The 17,512-nt window shown below is 45.0% G+C and overlaps 1 protein-coding gene across 1 annotated transcript in view; it reads left to right on the top strand.

Moving 5' to 3' along the window:
• The first annotated feature begins 199 nt into the window (after positions 1-199).
• The window catches only part of tecpr1a (tectonin beta-propeller repeat containing 1a), a 21,358-nt gene continuing 4,045 nt past the window's right edge, over positions 200-17,512 (top strand). Inside the window, exons 1-21 of the mRNA XM_042081992.1 lie at positions 200-374; positions 1,257-1,490; positions 1,748-1,930; positions 2,218-2,340; positions 2,655-2,777; positions 3,900-4,074; positions 4,621-4,721; positions 5,814-5,915; positions 8,040-8,188; positions 8,877-9,514; positions 10,015-10,160; positions 11,152-11,307; positions 11,811-11,960; positions 13,271-13,428; positions 13,866-13,993; positions 14,274-14,376; positions 14,702-14,798; positions 15,119-15,198; positions 15,386-15,442; positions 15,866-16,040; positions 16,756-16,891. Coding sequence (XP_041937926.1) covers positions 1,266-1,490; positions 1,748-1,930; positions 2,218-2,340; positions 2,655-2,777; positions 3,900-4,074; positions 4,621-4,721; positions 5,814-5,915; positions 8,040-8,188; positions 8,877-9,514; positions 10,015-10,160; positions 11,152-11,307; positions 11,811-11,960; positions 13,271-13,428; positions 13,866-13,993; positions 14,274-14,376; positions 14,702-14,798; positions 15,119-15,198; positions 15,386-15,442; positions 15,866-16,040; positions 16,756-16,891 — 3,205 coding nt within the window. The 5' untranslated portion in view covers positions 200-374; positions 1,257-1,265. The remainder of the gene's footprint in view (positions 375-1,256; positions 1,491-1,747; positions 1,931-2,217; positions 2,341-2,654; positions 2,778-3,899; positions 4,075-4,620; positions 4,722-5,813; positions 5,916-8,039; positions 8,189-8,876; positions 9,515-10,014; positions 10,161-11,151; positions 11,308-11,810; positions 11,961-13,270; positions 13,429-13,865; positions 13,994-14,273; positions 14,377-14,701; positions 14,799-15,118; positions 15,199-15,385; positions 15,443-15,865; positions 16,041-16,755; positions 16,892-17,512) is intronic.

The raw sequence follows: 17,512 nt of genomic DNA, 5'->3' as shown, positions 1-17,512 counted from the left end.
GCGCTGAAACGAAGTAACCTAGGCTACCTATTGAATTATACCTTGGTGGTAGGCTAAATCAATTTGTGTCCGTTTCACACGTGCAATGTACATAATCGAGATGATTTACAACAGTGCGTCTCAGAAATAAATGTTTTGGACCACATGAAAATAAGATGGTATTTGGCGCCCTCACCTGGGTGAAGAAGGCAAAGTTGACAACACACCACAACTTCAGTTTATACACACTACTTCCTGTTTCGGATCAGGTGTTTAGATGGGATAGCAGCGCGAGTAGGATAACAGCAATCGGAAAATGCATTTGTCAGGTTCAGTGATTTATCTCCCACACTTCAACTGAACGTTTCGTGGCCTATGACAGGGAGGAGTGAAAGGTACGTACCATTTTTTTCTACGCAGTAGCCATCTGCTAGCCATCGGCGGCGGCGGCTTAGCTACGTCAATCTGATGTTTACCTCCCTGTGTGTCCTAGCTTGCTAGCCAGCTTGTTCATTCATTATTTCATAATAACCATCGGCGCATCATTCCAATGTTCAGATTTGAGGACGGGGTTGTGTGTGTGTGCGTGTGTGTGTGTGTGTGTGTGTGTGTGTGTGTGTGTGTGTGTGTGTGTGTGTGTGTGTGTGTGTGTTTTGTGATTTCTGATTTCTGTAATGACAGCACCAATGACAGCTCATTCACCAATGACAGCTCTTCTGTAACGTTAATCATTGAGCAAAATAGCCGCCTTGTTATTTTGCCATGGGGAGCCTGGAAATATGTTTAGATTACTGTCTTGCAACCATATCATAGATAAGTTAATACCTATATTAACAAGGTAGGAAAATGTATTTGGCTAAGTTTACTCATGGCTAATGTTAGTATCGTATAGCTCCCTTTAGTGCACCACTAGCCTATCCCTACAGCAGCGTAACAAGTTAATCGTTTGGACTCCAGCAGGAAGTCTCTGTTCCTTTTGATTTGTAGCGCCGATTCCTCACACCATGTGCGAATGCTGTAACCTATAAAGTGGGCCTACTTGTCTGCTGCCTTGTCTCAGCTTCCTCAACACTCCCATAATAGCCTACATCAGTCTTGAAATATTTTTAGATTAGTGAATCTGAGGTTACCAGATGATGGCGCTTGATAGCCTACCATGCCAGGTTAGCCATTATGCCTACTTTCAACCGGCATCTGTCTGTTAGGGTATCTCAGGTGCCAAAGAGAATCATAGTGGGTTTGGGAAGTGGTTCCAGACGTCTGTGTCCCTATTGCAGGCTTTCACCATGCCTAGCTCTCTCCTGTGGGCGGTGGACGTGTACGGTCGCGTGTACAGCCTGTCCACAGCGGGTCAGCAGTGGGAACAGTGCCGCGACGCGCACCTGGAGTTCAAGCGCGTGACAGCCGTGCGTCAGTGCTGCTGGGGTATCGCCTGCGACCACAACATCTACCTGAACGTCCATGCCAGCGACCTGCCCATCCGCTACCAGGAAGAGACCTACGAGAACCAGGTGTGCTTAGCGCCACACATGCACAGGCACTTCTCATTCATCCACCCACACAGACTGTCTAGCCTATTCATGGAGAGCAGATGTTTTGGGGTTCTGGCCATTGATAAGATAGCACACTTCATGTCAACTTCCCACAGAAAAAAAAAATCAAAACCCAAGTATAAACCTCTTTTACTTTTCCTAGCCTGCCAAACACAAATAATTTGTTGGCTTTTGGATATGGCATCAGATAACGTTGAGCTTGTTGTGATATGCAGCGGTGGAACCCTGTGGATGGATTCTCCGATCGTCTGTTGCCAAGCGACCGCTGGCAGTGGAGTGATATCACTGGGCTCCAGCACCAGCCTCTGGATAGTTTCCAGCTGCCCTCGGAAAGCTGGGAATGGGAAGCCGACTGGTACGCGGACGAGAACATTGGTGGAGAGCCCACAGACAAAGGGGTAAATTAAGCACAGGGAAGAATCTTATCCTTAAAGACTTGTCTGGTCATTTCATTCCTGCCTTCCTGGGTTTGGGTGTCATTCTTAAAAATGACATAAAAGACTTGAAAGACATATCCACATCACACTTACTGCATATGTCAATGCAAAAGGTTTTTAAGTAGTGACTGGGCACATGATATAAAGGAAGTGATTGCGTCATATACTATCATATGATATGTTTCACCAAACTGTGACACATGAATAGCCACATGCTCTTCTGTATGTTTGTGCTTGTTTGTTTACAGGGTTGGACGTACGCCATAGATTTCCCAGCCACCTACACCAAAGACAAGAAGTGGAACTCGTGTGTTCGTCGCCGGCGATGGCTTCGCTACAGGAGATACAAAGCCAGGGACACCTGGGCCAAGGTGCGTGCCAAGACACAAAAGCATGCTTGTCTGGGTTAATGAAAAGCTCTGCGTGATGGTTTTTCACTCACAGCGAAACTCTTATTTCATTGTCTGTAGCTCCATGCATGCGTTCAGTCCCAGGTAAGACAAAGTTCACCGAGCCCCATTGTGTAGAGTTGAGTCCACTTGTTGCTGGTCCTCCTTTAGTCCTGATTGTTTCCCTTTCCCTCCCTTTGGTAGGTGGAGGTGCTCTCAAATCTCTGGACCATACACAAGTTTAATCTTAATTTGCGGGTGTGTGTGTGTGTGTGTGTGTGCTGTTTTCCTCCTAGATTCCGTCCGAGCAGGTTGGCCCCCTACCTGATCCGTTTAATGACATCAGCTGCGGGGGCTGGGAGGTCAATGAGGAGCCAGCCGGCCGTCTCTCTCTCTGGGCCGTGTCTCTGCAGGGCAAGGTCTGCTGTCCACCGCACCGCACCACACCGCACCACAAAGACCCAGAGCAGGCTGTTGATAGATCCAGAGCTATATTAAGAGTTGTCTAGTAGAACCACTATATAGCTCTTTAAAGAAGTACTGAATGCATCACTTTATATTGTTTATCTGATTTATTGATGTAGAGTAACACTTGAGTGTATTGAAGGTGTCACTTATTATGACCGCCGCGCAGCGAAACCCTCCGAATGCATGCCAAGTTTTGTGAACTTTCGTTCATGGGGGGCCTTACAATAAAATAATTTATGTGTACATTTAGTGACCGTACACCAACAAGGATTCCCGGGACACTGAAAGACCGGGGTACACGAAACTTGGTGGGCATGTAACCCCACATGGATAGCATGGAACCATCCTTTTTTGTTTTGATCTGTAGCCCCCCCGCTGTACTGGACCCCCCGAAAGGAGGGTAGGGCAAACACAGTTTTCTGTGAATATCTTGAGAACCGTAGGGCCTAGGATGACCAATTTTTTCCGTATGTTTGCCTCCAGGGGTCATGTTAACCCATTCCATGTGCACACATGTGCATAAACAGATACACACGCACACACATACATTTACAGTAATCATACGTATGACACATACTCACACAGTAGACATATGTACGCATGCATGCACATGCACAAACACACATACGCAGGCAAACACACAAGCACGCACATACACACACACACACCCACACATAAACATAAACTTGTACACGCACACATGCACACAATTCAAGAATTTCTCAGAATTATGAACAGGCAAGATGGGGGTGGGGTTGTATAAAATGAATTTTACATGTGAAATCTATGAACTAATCATGTTTTGGTACTTGTTGTCTAGCAGATACCAGTGAGAATTGAGTGTGGATAATGCAATTTAGTGAGACAGTTAGAATCATATAGGCCTTTCAGCGTGATTTATTTTTGTGGAAGAAATGTGCTGGACTGGGCGGCGGTCGTATTTTGTACCGCTCTGCGGTACATCTAGTTTAATTGGATTTAATTAGGTCTTCATTGCATTTCATCTGACTTAATATGAAGTGATCCTGGGAAGGGAACTGGCAGACACCATTCCGTCCTCATGCACTCCACAGGTATGGTTTCGGGATGGAATCCGGCACGACAATCCGGAAGGTTCCGTGTGGGAGGAGGTGATCCTTCCAGGAGAGGTGGTTCAGATCAGCTGTGGACCGGCAGACCTGGTGTGGGCCGTGCTGTGGGAGGGACAGCTGCTGGTCAGAGAAGGCATCGGCCGCGACTGCCCCAAAGGTTCGTCGTCGCTCAGCCCTCTACGTCCTTGGCCAGTCTGGCTGTCTCCATAAATCACGTCACATCTAATCTCATCTCGTCTGGTTTTGCCTCTGCACTCTCCTCCCTCCTATTTCTCCATTGCCCTCTCTGAATATCAATCAGCTCGTCTTGTTCATCTGATGGTACATCAACTAACACAGTGTACACCGGTCAACTCAGCTCATTTATCATGTGTGATTTTGATTTCTGTTGTGAAGTGGACACACTGCATCTACCATAAAGTCTCCCTATTCACTAATCTCTTCCAAATCTCTTGATTGCCTGATTGCCTGCTGTCTGGTGTGTGTGTTGTGTTTGTTGTGTGTGTTGTGTGTTTGTTGTGTGTGATGTATGTGTGTTGTGTTCAGGGAGCTCTTGACACACTGCATCTATCATAAAGTCTCCCTATTGCCTGATAGATTGGATTTGATTTTATTGATTGATTATGCTTTGTAACATTTTCCGTCAATATTGATTTCAGCTTCATACTCTGTCTGTTGTGTGTGTTGTGTGTGTTGTGTTCAGGGACCTCTTGGGTGGTGGTGGACTCCCCCAGCCCTGAGGTTGGAGCCATTCATGTAGCCGTGGGTGTGAACGTGGTGTGGGCCATCACAAAGGATCACAAAGTAAGACCTACTAAAAACACTAAATAAACATCATCTCATCTCTCCATTATGTCACTTTTGCATATGGCCTATTTGTCTCGAAAATGTTTAAAACTAGTGCTGTCAAAATTAGCATTTTAATCACCTTGACTTGAACGCGAATTAATCATAGGCAACCACAATTGAGCCTCATTCACTTTCAGAGGCTTTACTAAGTTCAGTTTTAACATTTTATTTTTGGTATCAAAACCAATGATACCAATGAGTATGACAACATACTCATTGGTATCATTGGTATTAAAAACTGGCATGCAAAAAGGAATTCTCTCTCTCTCTCTCTCTCTCTCTCTCTCTTCCATGTTAATGCTGTTTGTTTCTCTCTCTCCCTCTGTGTGTTCTTTTTCATATTCTTTTTACATTAACTGTTATGGACCTTGTTATAGTGCATAAGCTGTGCCTTCCAAGCTAACAGTGAAGGACCTTAACAGTTTTATTGGCAATCTTTTGGCTTGTTCTGTATAGTGTCTGTGTTCAAAGTTAAAAATATAAATATGAAACAATTGTTTTTGAATTCTTTGTTGATTTTACATTAGTTTCATGATATTACATGTCAATATCCAATATTAATAGCTTCATTACAAAGAAATTAATTGTGATTAATCACAGCAAAGGTGTGCGCTTAACTAGTACATTTTTTTAATCATTTGACAGCCCTGTATGAAGAATCTTTTAAAGCTGATCTTAAAAGTTTCTGTTACAGACTCTGTTTCAAAATGAAAGGGAAACCCTGGGCCCTATTTATATTTTCTGGATCTAAATTTGCAATTCAGAAAAATGGTAAATTACTGAAATTTGGTGAAGTGTTAAGTTTAACATGTCCAGCTCAATTGGCTATATGTTGTAATGGAAGCAACAGTTATACAATATAAATTCATAACTGATCTATAAATAAAGCCCTAGTTAAAGAATCTGAAATCCTGCCTACTGACTTCATGCAGATTTGGTTTTGTTTGACTCAGTTGCCAGAGTTTTGCACAGTGAATCAGATTCTCTGACGGGGTATTTTGAATGGTGTTGACGGGATTATGATGAACTGTGTGTTTTGTGTGGCAGGTGTGGTTCAGGAGGGGCGTAAACTCCCATAATCCCTGTGGCTCAGGCTGGATTGGCATGGTGGGGGAGATGGTGATGATTAACGTGGGCCTCAATGACCAGGTCAGATGTCAGCAATGCATAACACACAAAAATGTAGAGCAAGAAACTAGGACCTCAATACATTATTGAATGCTTGATCTGAGGTGAAGTTATGCTTAATGGGGCGATTTCTCCCCTTCGCTTAAAGGGACACCAGGCAAAGTTTTCGTGTTAATTACTCATCTTCGTAAGTCGGTATATGGTTAAATGACTCATTACGGGGCGAATGAAGGCTCTCTCGCCCGCCCCTACTGCCTGTAGAAAGAATATCCCACTTGCAAGTTCGGTGTATCCTACCCGCCGACCGAAGCAGGATCAGTTTACAGCACAGAGGCAGGCTAACGAAACGCTAGAGATTGTTGCAAACGTGTGTATAATGGCAGAGCCGGCGAAAAAGCAGCGAAAACCCTTGACGGAAGACGCAAAGAAAAGGAAAAGAGCTTCAGACCGAGCGAGGGGGAGTTTCGTAGAGAAAAAGCATCAGGCTTGCCTGGTGTCCCTTTAAATCTGTCATTTACATGAGATGGAGGGAGTTACATGTTTTGGGAGGAGCAACCCTAAAATCTGGGCGTTTCTTATGTATACAACTCTTGCGCGTATTCTGCCACTGACTTAAGGGGGGGGTCACATTGTATGCGGCATGCACTGTGCTTGCTGCTAGGTTGCTCTTGTGCTCTTGCCTCAAAGATTTTTGTTGTGCTTGCCGCCGGGCTTAGCGCAAAAGACTTATGATTTACAGTGCGCCGTGGTCAGAGGTCAACATGGTTCAACTTTGACCGTGGCACAGCCAAGAGCGGCTAAGTGGCTTTGCTCAGCGCAGCGGCAGGCTAGTTCTTGCGTGTGCAAACCATTGACAATAATAGGTTTTATAGCGCAGCGTTGCCGCTTGTGCGTACAATATTAACCCCTCCTTTATGCTCGATTTACGCACGAATGGGAGAATTCAACCAAATGTGTATTGTGGCCTGCACAAAATATGTTTTATTTTGTAATATTTCGTCAGAAAAAAAAAAGTTTTATGCTGGGTTGAGGTACCATGTGGAAGTTTGCCCATATTTCTTACTAAACCTTACTGCTTCCAGAAGTCAACCAGTAGAAACTGGAGGATGAACTACCCAAAAAGTGCCTAACCTCTGGGCGAGTTTAGCGGCAGATGAGTAGTTGAAGTTGCGTATACATTCTGGGAAGAGGTTGTATTTGAAGCTCAGCTGTCGAGCCCACACAGGGACAGCTGCTCTCCTGTTACTGAGTGCAGGAGAGCAGAGATGCAAGCACTGCAGGAGCTCCTCGTCACACACGCACACACGCACACACACACGCTTATAGACACACTCTCTTTCATACACACGCACACACACACACACACACACACACACACACACACACACGCACATACCAATTATAGACACACTCTCTTTCATACACACGCACCCACACACACACACAGACACATACATACATACATACATACATACATACACTCTCTCTTTCTCTCTTTCTCTCTCTCTCTTTCTCTCAACCCCCTATGTATTTATTCATCCACTCTATGTATTTTATTGATCTATTTATTTATCTATCTATTTATGTGTCTATCTATCTATCTCTCTCTTCATCTCTTTCCCATGTCTCTCTCTCTCTCTCTCTCTCTCTCTCTCTCTCTCTCTCTCTCTCTCTCTCTCTGCCGAGCTGTCTTGCTCTCGTGTAATATGATAGCCCTGCAAGCAGACAGACGTTGGACATGATCACACCCCGTCAGCAGTGCAGTGGCGGCATACGCTGCCAATGTAAAGCCCTGCTCCATACATACATACACACACAGGCATGCACGCACGCACACACACACGCACACACACACACGCACACACACACACATGCACACGCACTCACTCATATATACATGCCTAAAGTGGACTCCAGCAGGCTGAAGCTGATGTAATTGTAGATGTGTGGACAGAAAATAGACATACAGTATGTAAAATAATAATCTCAACTGATTGCATCACAGAAAACGGCTTTACTTTTGAGTTGAACTCCATAACTTGATTTTGTCCTTTTGCAAGTTTGAGGTTGTTTTAATGGTTTTATAGCTTGGTTATTTGTGGGCTTATTTGTGTGTGTCTGTGTGTGTGTGTGTGTGTGGGTCAGGTGTGGGGCATCAGTTGTGAGGACCGGGCGGTGTACTTCCGGCAGGGTGTGACGAGCAGCGAGCTGAGTGGAAAGACATGGAAGGCGGTGTCCGTCCCACGCGATACTGACCGCTCCCACTCCAGTGCCAGCACTGGCAGCATGCACAGGTGAGCTCAAGGGCCGGCCGCAGCAGCCCAGCTCAGGGCAACCTCAGTACCAACTCCCCAAGCCACTGAATTCAATCTGCAGAAGTTCTAATCTGACTAATATTCCTAACTGACCACCTTGGTCACTCAGCATGATCTCACTGCCTCGTCTGACCACTCTGTCTTTCCCTAGCTGAGTTGCTCCTAGTTCTGTCACGTCAGCTTCTGTCTGTCCAACAATAGCTTACAGTATTTCTCAAAATCAATTCTGAACAAAACTCACTGTTTTGTGTATTGCATGCTAGAGGTGAAGATGGAAATATCTATACATATACTGTACATACATACATAAAGTAATATACATTATTTTTTTATTTTTAATATTCAATAATTTAAGTAATCCACCGAAAAACATTTCATCTTTACTGAGTTACAGTCTCTCATTTACATCATATTGACTGATTTATGTGTGATGTAACTGGAGAACATATGGGTAGCAATGACCATATATAAAGGATCACCATGGCAACAATCTTTACAGGAAAACATATATACTAGATAAGGTTGCCTGCTCCAAAAAAAGCACGCGCATTTGAACTGTGGTGGAATATGAAAGAGACAGAGCTGTCCACAGGGGGGTGCTGTACATTTTTTTTGAAACAGACATCAGACATCAAATACAGTCCAACAATATGCGTTTGTGTTGTAGTGCTGGCTGTTTCTTTGGGGGAGAGGTGCGGCTCCAATCCCAGGGGTCAGTCCTGAGCGACATGGACTCGGACACGGAGCGAGCCCCAGCGGGAGGGATCCTCTCCGACCCAGGAGCGCCCGCTGCCGCTGCCGCCGCCACTGCTGCTGCCTCTCCCGCCATTTTGGCCACCAGCGACGTGGACGTGGACGTCCCCAAACCCCGCATTCCCAAAGTGACCAGCGACAGCTTCATCTCGGAGCTGGTGTCGGACCGTGAGGGCCAGCTGGGTCGGCGTGACGGGCCCCCCACTGGCTCGTCCATCCCGGAGGAAGAGGTGGCACTGTCCTCCACGGAGGCAGGGGAAGCAGGGGACGCCGAGGTCAAGTCACCCCCCGCCCTGGTGCTCTCCCCCAGCCAGGCGAGTGGCCTGCAGGGCCCCCAGTGGAGCAACGTAGACCTGGAGGAGGCCCAGACGCACCTGGCCGTGGGGCTGCCGCCGGAGGCAGCTGACACCTGCAGCCTGTCGTCCGTGGCCACCTACCACCTGGGCCTGGAGGAGCTGTACGGGCCGGACGAGCACCCGCTCTGGGCCTGGGTCAGCGGGGGAGGCTGCGACGTGGACTCGCACTCCCAGCTCAACTGGTTTAACTCCACAGGTTAGCCCCACATGTGGAGGAGAGGTGGGGGAGGGGGGGTGGTCGGGGGGGGGGTTGTTGTTGGTTAGAGGATCCAGACAGCAGTTTTGTGTCTGTGTTATTTGCTTTGTCAGTTGATGTGTTTTTTTCACATTCCACATTTACCACAAGGCCTCTCAGACGGTTATATTTGTCATTGAAAAATAATTCAGCTCTATTTATAAGGGTTTGTAACCTTTCTAGCTCTGTCTGAGTTTGAGAAGTAGAATGTGTATAGTGGTTAGCTTCTTTTATCACCCATCCTTCTGAATGGAGGCATATTTTGTGATAACTCAGATGAAGTTAAACGTGAAGCCCTTATGACCATGCCACATGGAGCACGGTGGAGCATGTAAGCGCCTGACCATTGGTCAGTCTGGGTTTCATTCCCAAACATGCCGTTGTGAGTCTGCGTCGCTGTCCATGGTTGAAAGCGTCTGCTAAATATCAGTCAACTTCCGCATCTTTTGTGTCCCCCTCAGCTATGAACTCGTCTGTCCAGTCCATGTCCTTGTCCATCACGCCTGCGCAGTCTGCTGCGTGGCGCAAACAGATCTTTGAGCAGCTCAGCGAGAGGTCCAAGCGAGAGATGGAGAACTTCAGGCACTATGAGCAGGCCATCGAACAGGTACTGTGTCCAGCTGAAACTACTACCCTTTGTGAGTGGATGTCTTAATTGCCGTCATGTGATTTTTTTTTTCTCTAATTCATTTCCTCTCTTCCTCTTGTCCACTCTTGTCCACTCGCCCTCTCCGTGGTTTGTTGTGTTGATAGAGCGCCAGTGCTCCTTCAGAGGAGGCTGGACAAGCACTGGGCTGCAGACGAGGAGTAAGAACGGAGCTCAGTGTAGTGCAGTGACCGCAGCTCTCCACAAGCGTTTCACCGAATCTCCATCTGCACATTTTTATCTCTCTCTGTATAGTGGAATAGACCAGGCAGGGTATACGGATTGGAACAAATATAACATTACAAGAATCCCATTAAAAGCACAGCGGACAAAATACAATTGAATGTGGAACGTTATTTAAGTTAATAATGGCATCTGCTACATCATATTCATTACAATCCACAGTAGGCCACACATCCAGAGATGAGGTGAAACATTGTGGAGTATATCTTGGAGTTTGATTCATGTACTGTAGTAGCCTAGGTGACCGTAGACATTCACAGGAAACTGTTATGCTGTAATTAGTTTAGATTCTTGCTGTATTCAATCATGCTTGACCACAGAAACAGATGGTTCTCATGCTTCATAATAGTAGTAGCTATTAGTAGCCAGGCTTGTGCAAAATTCCAGAATTGAATTGAAACTGGCTCTTAAATTCCAATTCAATTCTTGAATTTCACTTGCATTTCAATTGAGGTAGCAAACAGAATTGCAATTCGAATTGTACACAACCCTGTTAGTAGCAGTAGCTAACTGTGAAAGACAGCTGTTCACCCATGGGACTTCCTTCCTTGTTTTCTTTTTTCTCTCTCTCTCTGTCTTTCTCAATTCCTCTCTCTCTTGCCCTCTTTCCATCTCTTTCTTTCTCTCTCCCTCTCTACTTCTCTCTCTCACTCCCCATCTCTCTCCCTGTCTCTCTCATCCTCTCTCCCTCCCTCTCTCCCTCCCTCAGTCGGTGTGGGTGAAGAAGGGTTCCATGCAGTGGTGGAGAGACTGGAAGCCTAACAAGTGGACAGACGTGCGTTTCGCTCTGGAACAGTTCTCTGGTGTCGAGGGCAACAAAGATGGCATCCTCTTCATATACTACACCTTCAACGACGAGAAGAAGGTGACCACCACAGATATATATATATACAATGCGGTATCTACCTATGGTGACCACACCTAACTACACCTGGCCAAACTCATCTACCTTAAATTTAATTGGAATAAAATGAATTGGGAATTATGATTATATAAATGAGCAATTAAATCATATACTGGATATAAATATTGCTCTTAAAAAAGCACTGACCAAGAGTGGCAACTTGAATTTCGTTTGTGTTGATACTCTGTATTTTATGCAATGACAAATAAAGCTTCTATCTATCTATCTATCTTCTATCTAAATAATGTATATATAAATACAAGTATGTATACCATGCCACGACTTCAATAAGGATAAACTGAACAAAGTGGTGACACTATAATGTGATGTATACTGTATATGGAGAACATAAAATGTACATTTGATGCATAGAGAAGAACAGCATTTTTGTAAGTGGTCACCTAAACTTTAATGGGGCCCCACACTCTAAAACTGACATGATCTACATGCTGTTCTCTCCTCAGTATCTCCATGCGTTTGTCAATGAGGTGACCATTCTGGTGCCCGTCCTCAATGACTCCAAGCACACCTTTGCCATCTACACAGCGGAGAGGACCAAGCAGAGGTGGCCCATCCGCCTGGCAGCACCCACGGAGCTGGAGATGCATGACTGGGTACTGAGTGGCCACCTCACCTACAGCACACTGGACACTAGCGCCTGGGGCAGAACAGGGACCTGCGTTTCAGTTCAGAAATAGTGCTGTATGATAATACATACTCTATATAAAATAGTGTAGTATGATAGTACATACTCTATATGAAATAGTGTAGTATGATAGTACATGCTCTATATGAAATACTGCTGTATGATAGTACATTACTCTATATGAAATAGTGGAGTATTATTACATTACTCTATATGAAATAGTGTAGTATGATAGTACATACTCTATATGAAATAGTGTAGTATGATAGTACATTTACTAGTACTATCATAGTAGTACTTTTATACATAGATACCGTAGTACTTTTATTTATTTTCTTATTTCATCACACGTCAAAACACACACACACACACACACATCTGACTTTCTCCAACTTTTGCACATCTCCATAGAACTTTTTATTTATTATTTCTCTTCCATCTATCTACCCATGTCCTTGATTGCCTAGCCTTTCTGCCCCCCCAACAGCCCCCACCCCAACACACACACTTACATCATCACTTACGTCATCACCTCACATACATACAGCACACTGCTAGCTACAGTAAGCCTCCTCTACATACTTACTCCACACTGCCCCCCCCCCTCCCCTACCTACACAGCACATTATTTCATCAGGAAGCTTCTCCAACACACATATTGCACACTGCCCTCTCCCCACATACACAGCACACTATCCCATCTCCCCTGTCACCCCCCCAATACACACACCAAGACCCCTGGCAGTTGGGTTAGCACCTTGAGCCGTGGATCTGCCCAAGGTTTCTTCCTTGGTAAGGGAGTTTTTCCTTGCCCCTGTTGCTCTTGGGTGCTCCTTGTTGGTGCCCCCCCCCAATCCCAATCCTCCCCCACCTTCTTATGCAGCCCTTGCCACTACTAAACCCCTCTTCTACTGCACTTTTTACCCCCCCCCCCCCCCCCCCCCATACTGTAAATACACAAATAGGCTGACACCAGACATAATTTCACTGCATTTCTTACTTCCAGTAACTATATGCATGTGACAATAAACTTCCTTGTATCCTTGTATCCTTGTACATACTCTATATGAAGTAGTGTTGTATGGTAGTACCTTACTCTATATGAAATAGTGCTGTATGATAGCACATTACATTACTGAAATAGTGTTACAAACTTTATGTTTTAAGTTTAATATGTGTTACATGTGTGCCTGTTATGTGTGAGCTAAATATATTGAATTATAATATATTGGTATAATTCATTTTGTTTGAGATGTGTCATATGTTTGTCTATGGCAGCTGGCCCTCCTCAGTGTGTCCTGTTGCGACTCCCGAGGGATCCACGGTCCACCCTCCAAGCAGGCCATCTGGTCAATCACCTGCAAGGGGGACATCTTCGTCAGCGAACCCACACCAGAACTCGAGGCCTCTCCCTATCCTATGCCCTGTGATCAGATGTAAGTCTTTCGACATTTTATAATACATAACATTGAATAAAGGGGTGTACGTTTTTTATGGGGTGATTACTTCCATGATTTATTGGTGATTGATAATATATGATAAATATGTTAAATTATTAATAAAAAGTGATTTTGGTGAGCAAGAAGAAGTGGTGTTAGTTTCATGTCTGAGGGTTCTTGCATTATTTGTGTAGTAGGTGCCTGTCTTCCCTTTCTGGAAGGTTCTGGTGTCAGTGAATTTATTATTTTAACCAGACATTTTTTCTCGGGGTGGTTTATTTTCATATACGCATTAATGATTAGTAAAAATGATAAGTGGTGGTAAGTGAATAGTTGTAAGTGAGAAAGTGCTGTTTTCTTTCATAATTGAGGGTTCTTGTATTATTTTTGTCGTGGATAATTCATCTTCACAAGTGTCTTTGGGTCTCCTGCAGGTTCTGGCGTCAGGTGGGGGGTCATCTGCGCATGATCGAGGGCAACAGTCTGGGTGTAGTCTGGGGCATCGGCTATGACCACACCGCCTGGGTCTACACTGGCGGCTACGGAGGGGGATTCTTCCAGGGTAACATCCTCTCTCTCTCTCTCTCTCACACTCTCACTCTCTCTCTCTCTCACACTCTCTCTCTCCCACTCTCACTCTCTCTCTCTCACACTCTCTCTGTCACTCACTCCCACTCTCTCTCTCTCTCCCACTCTCTCTCTCTCACTCTCTCATTCTCTCTCTCTCTCTCTCTCTCTCTCTCTCTCTCAGCTTGTTTCTCTCACTGCTGTGCTGTCGGTGCTTGTCACTGTGGAGGTGATGTGCCAAAACAGCTGCATTTGTATTGAATGTTCCCCCGCAGGGCTCGCCAGCAGCACAGACAACATCCACACACAGACAGATGTCAAGAGCGTCTACATCTATGAGAACCAGCGATGGAACCCAGTCACCGGATACACTAACAAGTAAAGTGGCATCTCTGTTCACACTCTGCTGTTCAGCACTGTGGAGCCATACTAGTCAACCATACTAGTGTAAATGTCATTTAGAATTCATTGGCAAGATGTACATTCTTGCCTGATTTCATGACTTGATAGATGCTTCATACTATTCTTATTTCTTATTAACAAGTATGCCAGTGTAAATGTTTTTTTAATGTTTTTTTTTTTCTTCTTTCGATCTTGAACACAGTACACCGCTTCAGATATCAATAACAATACTGATTCAATATTGAGTTGGTGTGGTATGTTGTTTTCTGAAGGCAACTGTAATGTTTGCTGTGTCCTCCAGGGGTCTCCCTACTGACCGGTACATGTGGAGTGACGCGTCAGGCCTACACGAGTGCACCAAGGCCAACACCAAGCCCCCCTCCCCCCACTGGACCTGGGTGAGTGGCCCTCTTCACCCACTTCAGACTAACATACTGTACACACACACTAGAACTGGATTTATTTATCTAATTAATACACGATAACTACATTTGTAGAGCTGATCTCATTCGTCTCATCCGGTCAGTCAGAATGTTGGTTTTACCGTTAGAGTCACATCTTAGTTTGTTCTTAAAAAACTCTTTTAAAAAGTTTTTAAGGAATGTATCTCACAAATGTGAAGTATAGACAGCGAGAGTTCAAACAGCGACATTCTGTCTCAGTATAAAACAGGTTTCTTTGGCAATACTGCATATGTTGATGAATTACTTTTTCGCAGGTGAGTGAGTGGGCTATTGACTACGGTGTCTCAGGAGGGACAGACAAAGAGGGCTGGCAGTATGCGGCGGATTTCCCAGCGTATGTACTGCTCCATATGACTAATATTATGTGTAGATGTACTGTATGCAATGGCTGAAAATAGGACTGTGTGATGTTTGTGTTCATGTTGGTGTTTGGTCAGAGTGAACTGGTTATTCTTTAGCTGAATGAAAACACTGTGTAATTGCCTTGTGAACACGGAGTGAGTGGATGTTTGCTTATCCAGGTCATACTATGGACACAAAACCTTGAAGGACTTTGTGCGTCGGAGGCGCTGGGCCAGGTAGTTCTCTTTCTGTATCCCTCTTTCTCTCTATGTCTCTCTCTCTCTCTCTCTCTCTCTCTCTCTCTCACTCTCTCACTCTCTCTCTCTCTCTCTCTCTCTCTCTCTCTCTCACTCACTCACACACACATATACAGTACACATCTCTCTCTAACACTTGTTCACTTACACATCCCTCTCTCTCTGAATCTCTCACTCATTTCAGGCATTAAAGGCTTTCTGTCTCTCATGGTAGAACACAAACACACATGCACACGATGCAAACTGATATGTTATGCTCAACACACATTCGCTGGAATCCTCCCAGTGACGCTGTATGGACAAAGCATATGCAAACACACACTCATACCCACACACACACACACACAAACATTCTACTCTACAAACTCTGTTTACCTAGTTCTAACCCTGCTCTCCAAACAGGAAGTGTAAACTGGCAACCACTGGGCCCTGGCTGGAAGTCCCGCCCATCCCCCTGAGTGACATCACCATCCTCCCATGTGACCCCCAGAGCTCTCTGGAGCAGGTGCCCCTGTGGGCCATCAGCAACAAGGGGGACGTGCTGTGTCGCCTGGGGGTCACCCCCCAAACCCCAGCTGTAAGTCTCACTGGTCACTTCCTGCTTCTGGTGAAGTCTGCATCAATATCCATGTCTGAGAAAGAAGTATGTTTTATCCCTTCAAATGAAAAGTGCAGTCAGCGATCGTACCAGATTTCAAGCCCATCACATTTATCACATTCCTACCCCTACCTACCTCTCGGGTGTGTTTTGTTTGGTCCTTGATTAAAATATAATGTACGTTGTTTTGGACAAAAGCTACAAAAATTGAAATATAAACATAAACAAACGTGAAATTATGCAGAATCGCACCCTTGCACCCTTACTGCGTCTCCTAGGCTACAGACTGTATAAATAGCCATGTTGGGGAAAGTAGCATGTATCAGCCCTTGACATAATGGCCTGTTATTTGGCCAGTTCTGTGGTGTGAATCTTGTACCAAAGTTACTGCAGGAGTTTCTGATGTTGTGATTAACTGTTGTCACTGTAAGTAAGAGAGGTGTCTCTCTTACCATGTCTCTGGTCTTTATCTCTCTTCCTCTCATTCGTTTCTTCTTTTTTCTTTTTTTCGCTCTCTCGCTCTCCTCTTTCTGTCTCTCTTTATCTCTTCCCACCCTCCTCTTTCACGCCTCTCCGAGATCACTATCGATGGTGTGAACGAGACAGAGTGGTGACTCAGTGACTCATTATTGTGTAAGCGGTTGGTTGGTTGTGTAACTGTGGTGTCTTTTGTGGCCTCTCTGGCACCCCACAGGGCACGTCCTGGCTGCACGTGGGCACGGACCAACCCTTCAAGTCCATCTCCATCGGGGCCGTCCACCAGGTGTGGGCCATCGCCCGTGACGGCTCCACCTTCTACCGGGGATCCGTGTCTGCACAGAACCTCGCAGGTCAGAACCCGACCATGACCATTCTACACTTTCACAGACAATGCTTCAGAGGTTTTTGAGAGGCTTTCTGGTTTCAAACAAGGCAACATGTGAAACAATAAGCTAGTGAAATATGAACATTGAAGTGTGACAAAAGATCTTAGCCCCTGTTCTTTATGTAATGGAAGACCAATATCATATCCAGCCAGTACTGTTGGGGTAACTGTGGCGTAAGTGGCTTCAGCGTCCGTACCATATTTAAGCAAGAAGCCCGAGGGCCTCAAGGGGCTAATTGCTTTTATAAAACGGCTACCACATATAGGACATTAAAAATTGATATAAAATAAACAAATAATCATGAAATTTAAAAGCTATATTTCATCTACAAATGTACTTTCTTCTGCGGAGTCCCCATAGAATAGTTCCACCGCTAGTAGATTCTTATCGGAATTGTTGCTCAGCAACTTTGAATTTTAACCGTTATGCATTCTAAGTGCATTAATATAGAACGAAATGTGGTTTCAGCTGTGCTATATCGGGAAAATATACAATGGCATCGAACGTACAATGGCATTCAACCAATCATAATCAAGGACCGGAACTATCCATTTTATAATCGGGTCCACGGGGACCGCGGTCATT

The sequence above is a fragment of the Alosa sapidissima genome, chromosome 24, assembly GCF_018492685.1.
Source record: "Alosa sapidissima isolate fAloSap1 chromosome 24, fAloSap1.pri, whole genome shotgun sequence".
NCBI lineage: Eukaryota > Metazoa > Chordata > Actinopteri > Clupeiformes > Clupeidae > Alosa > Alosa sapidissima.
This window is presented reverse-complemented; position numbering and strand designations above follow the sequence as displayed.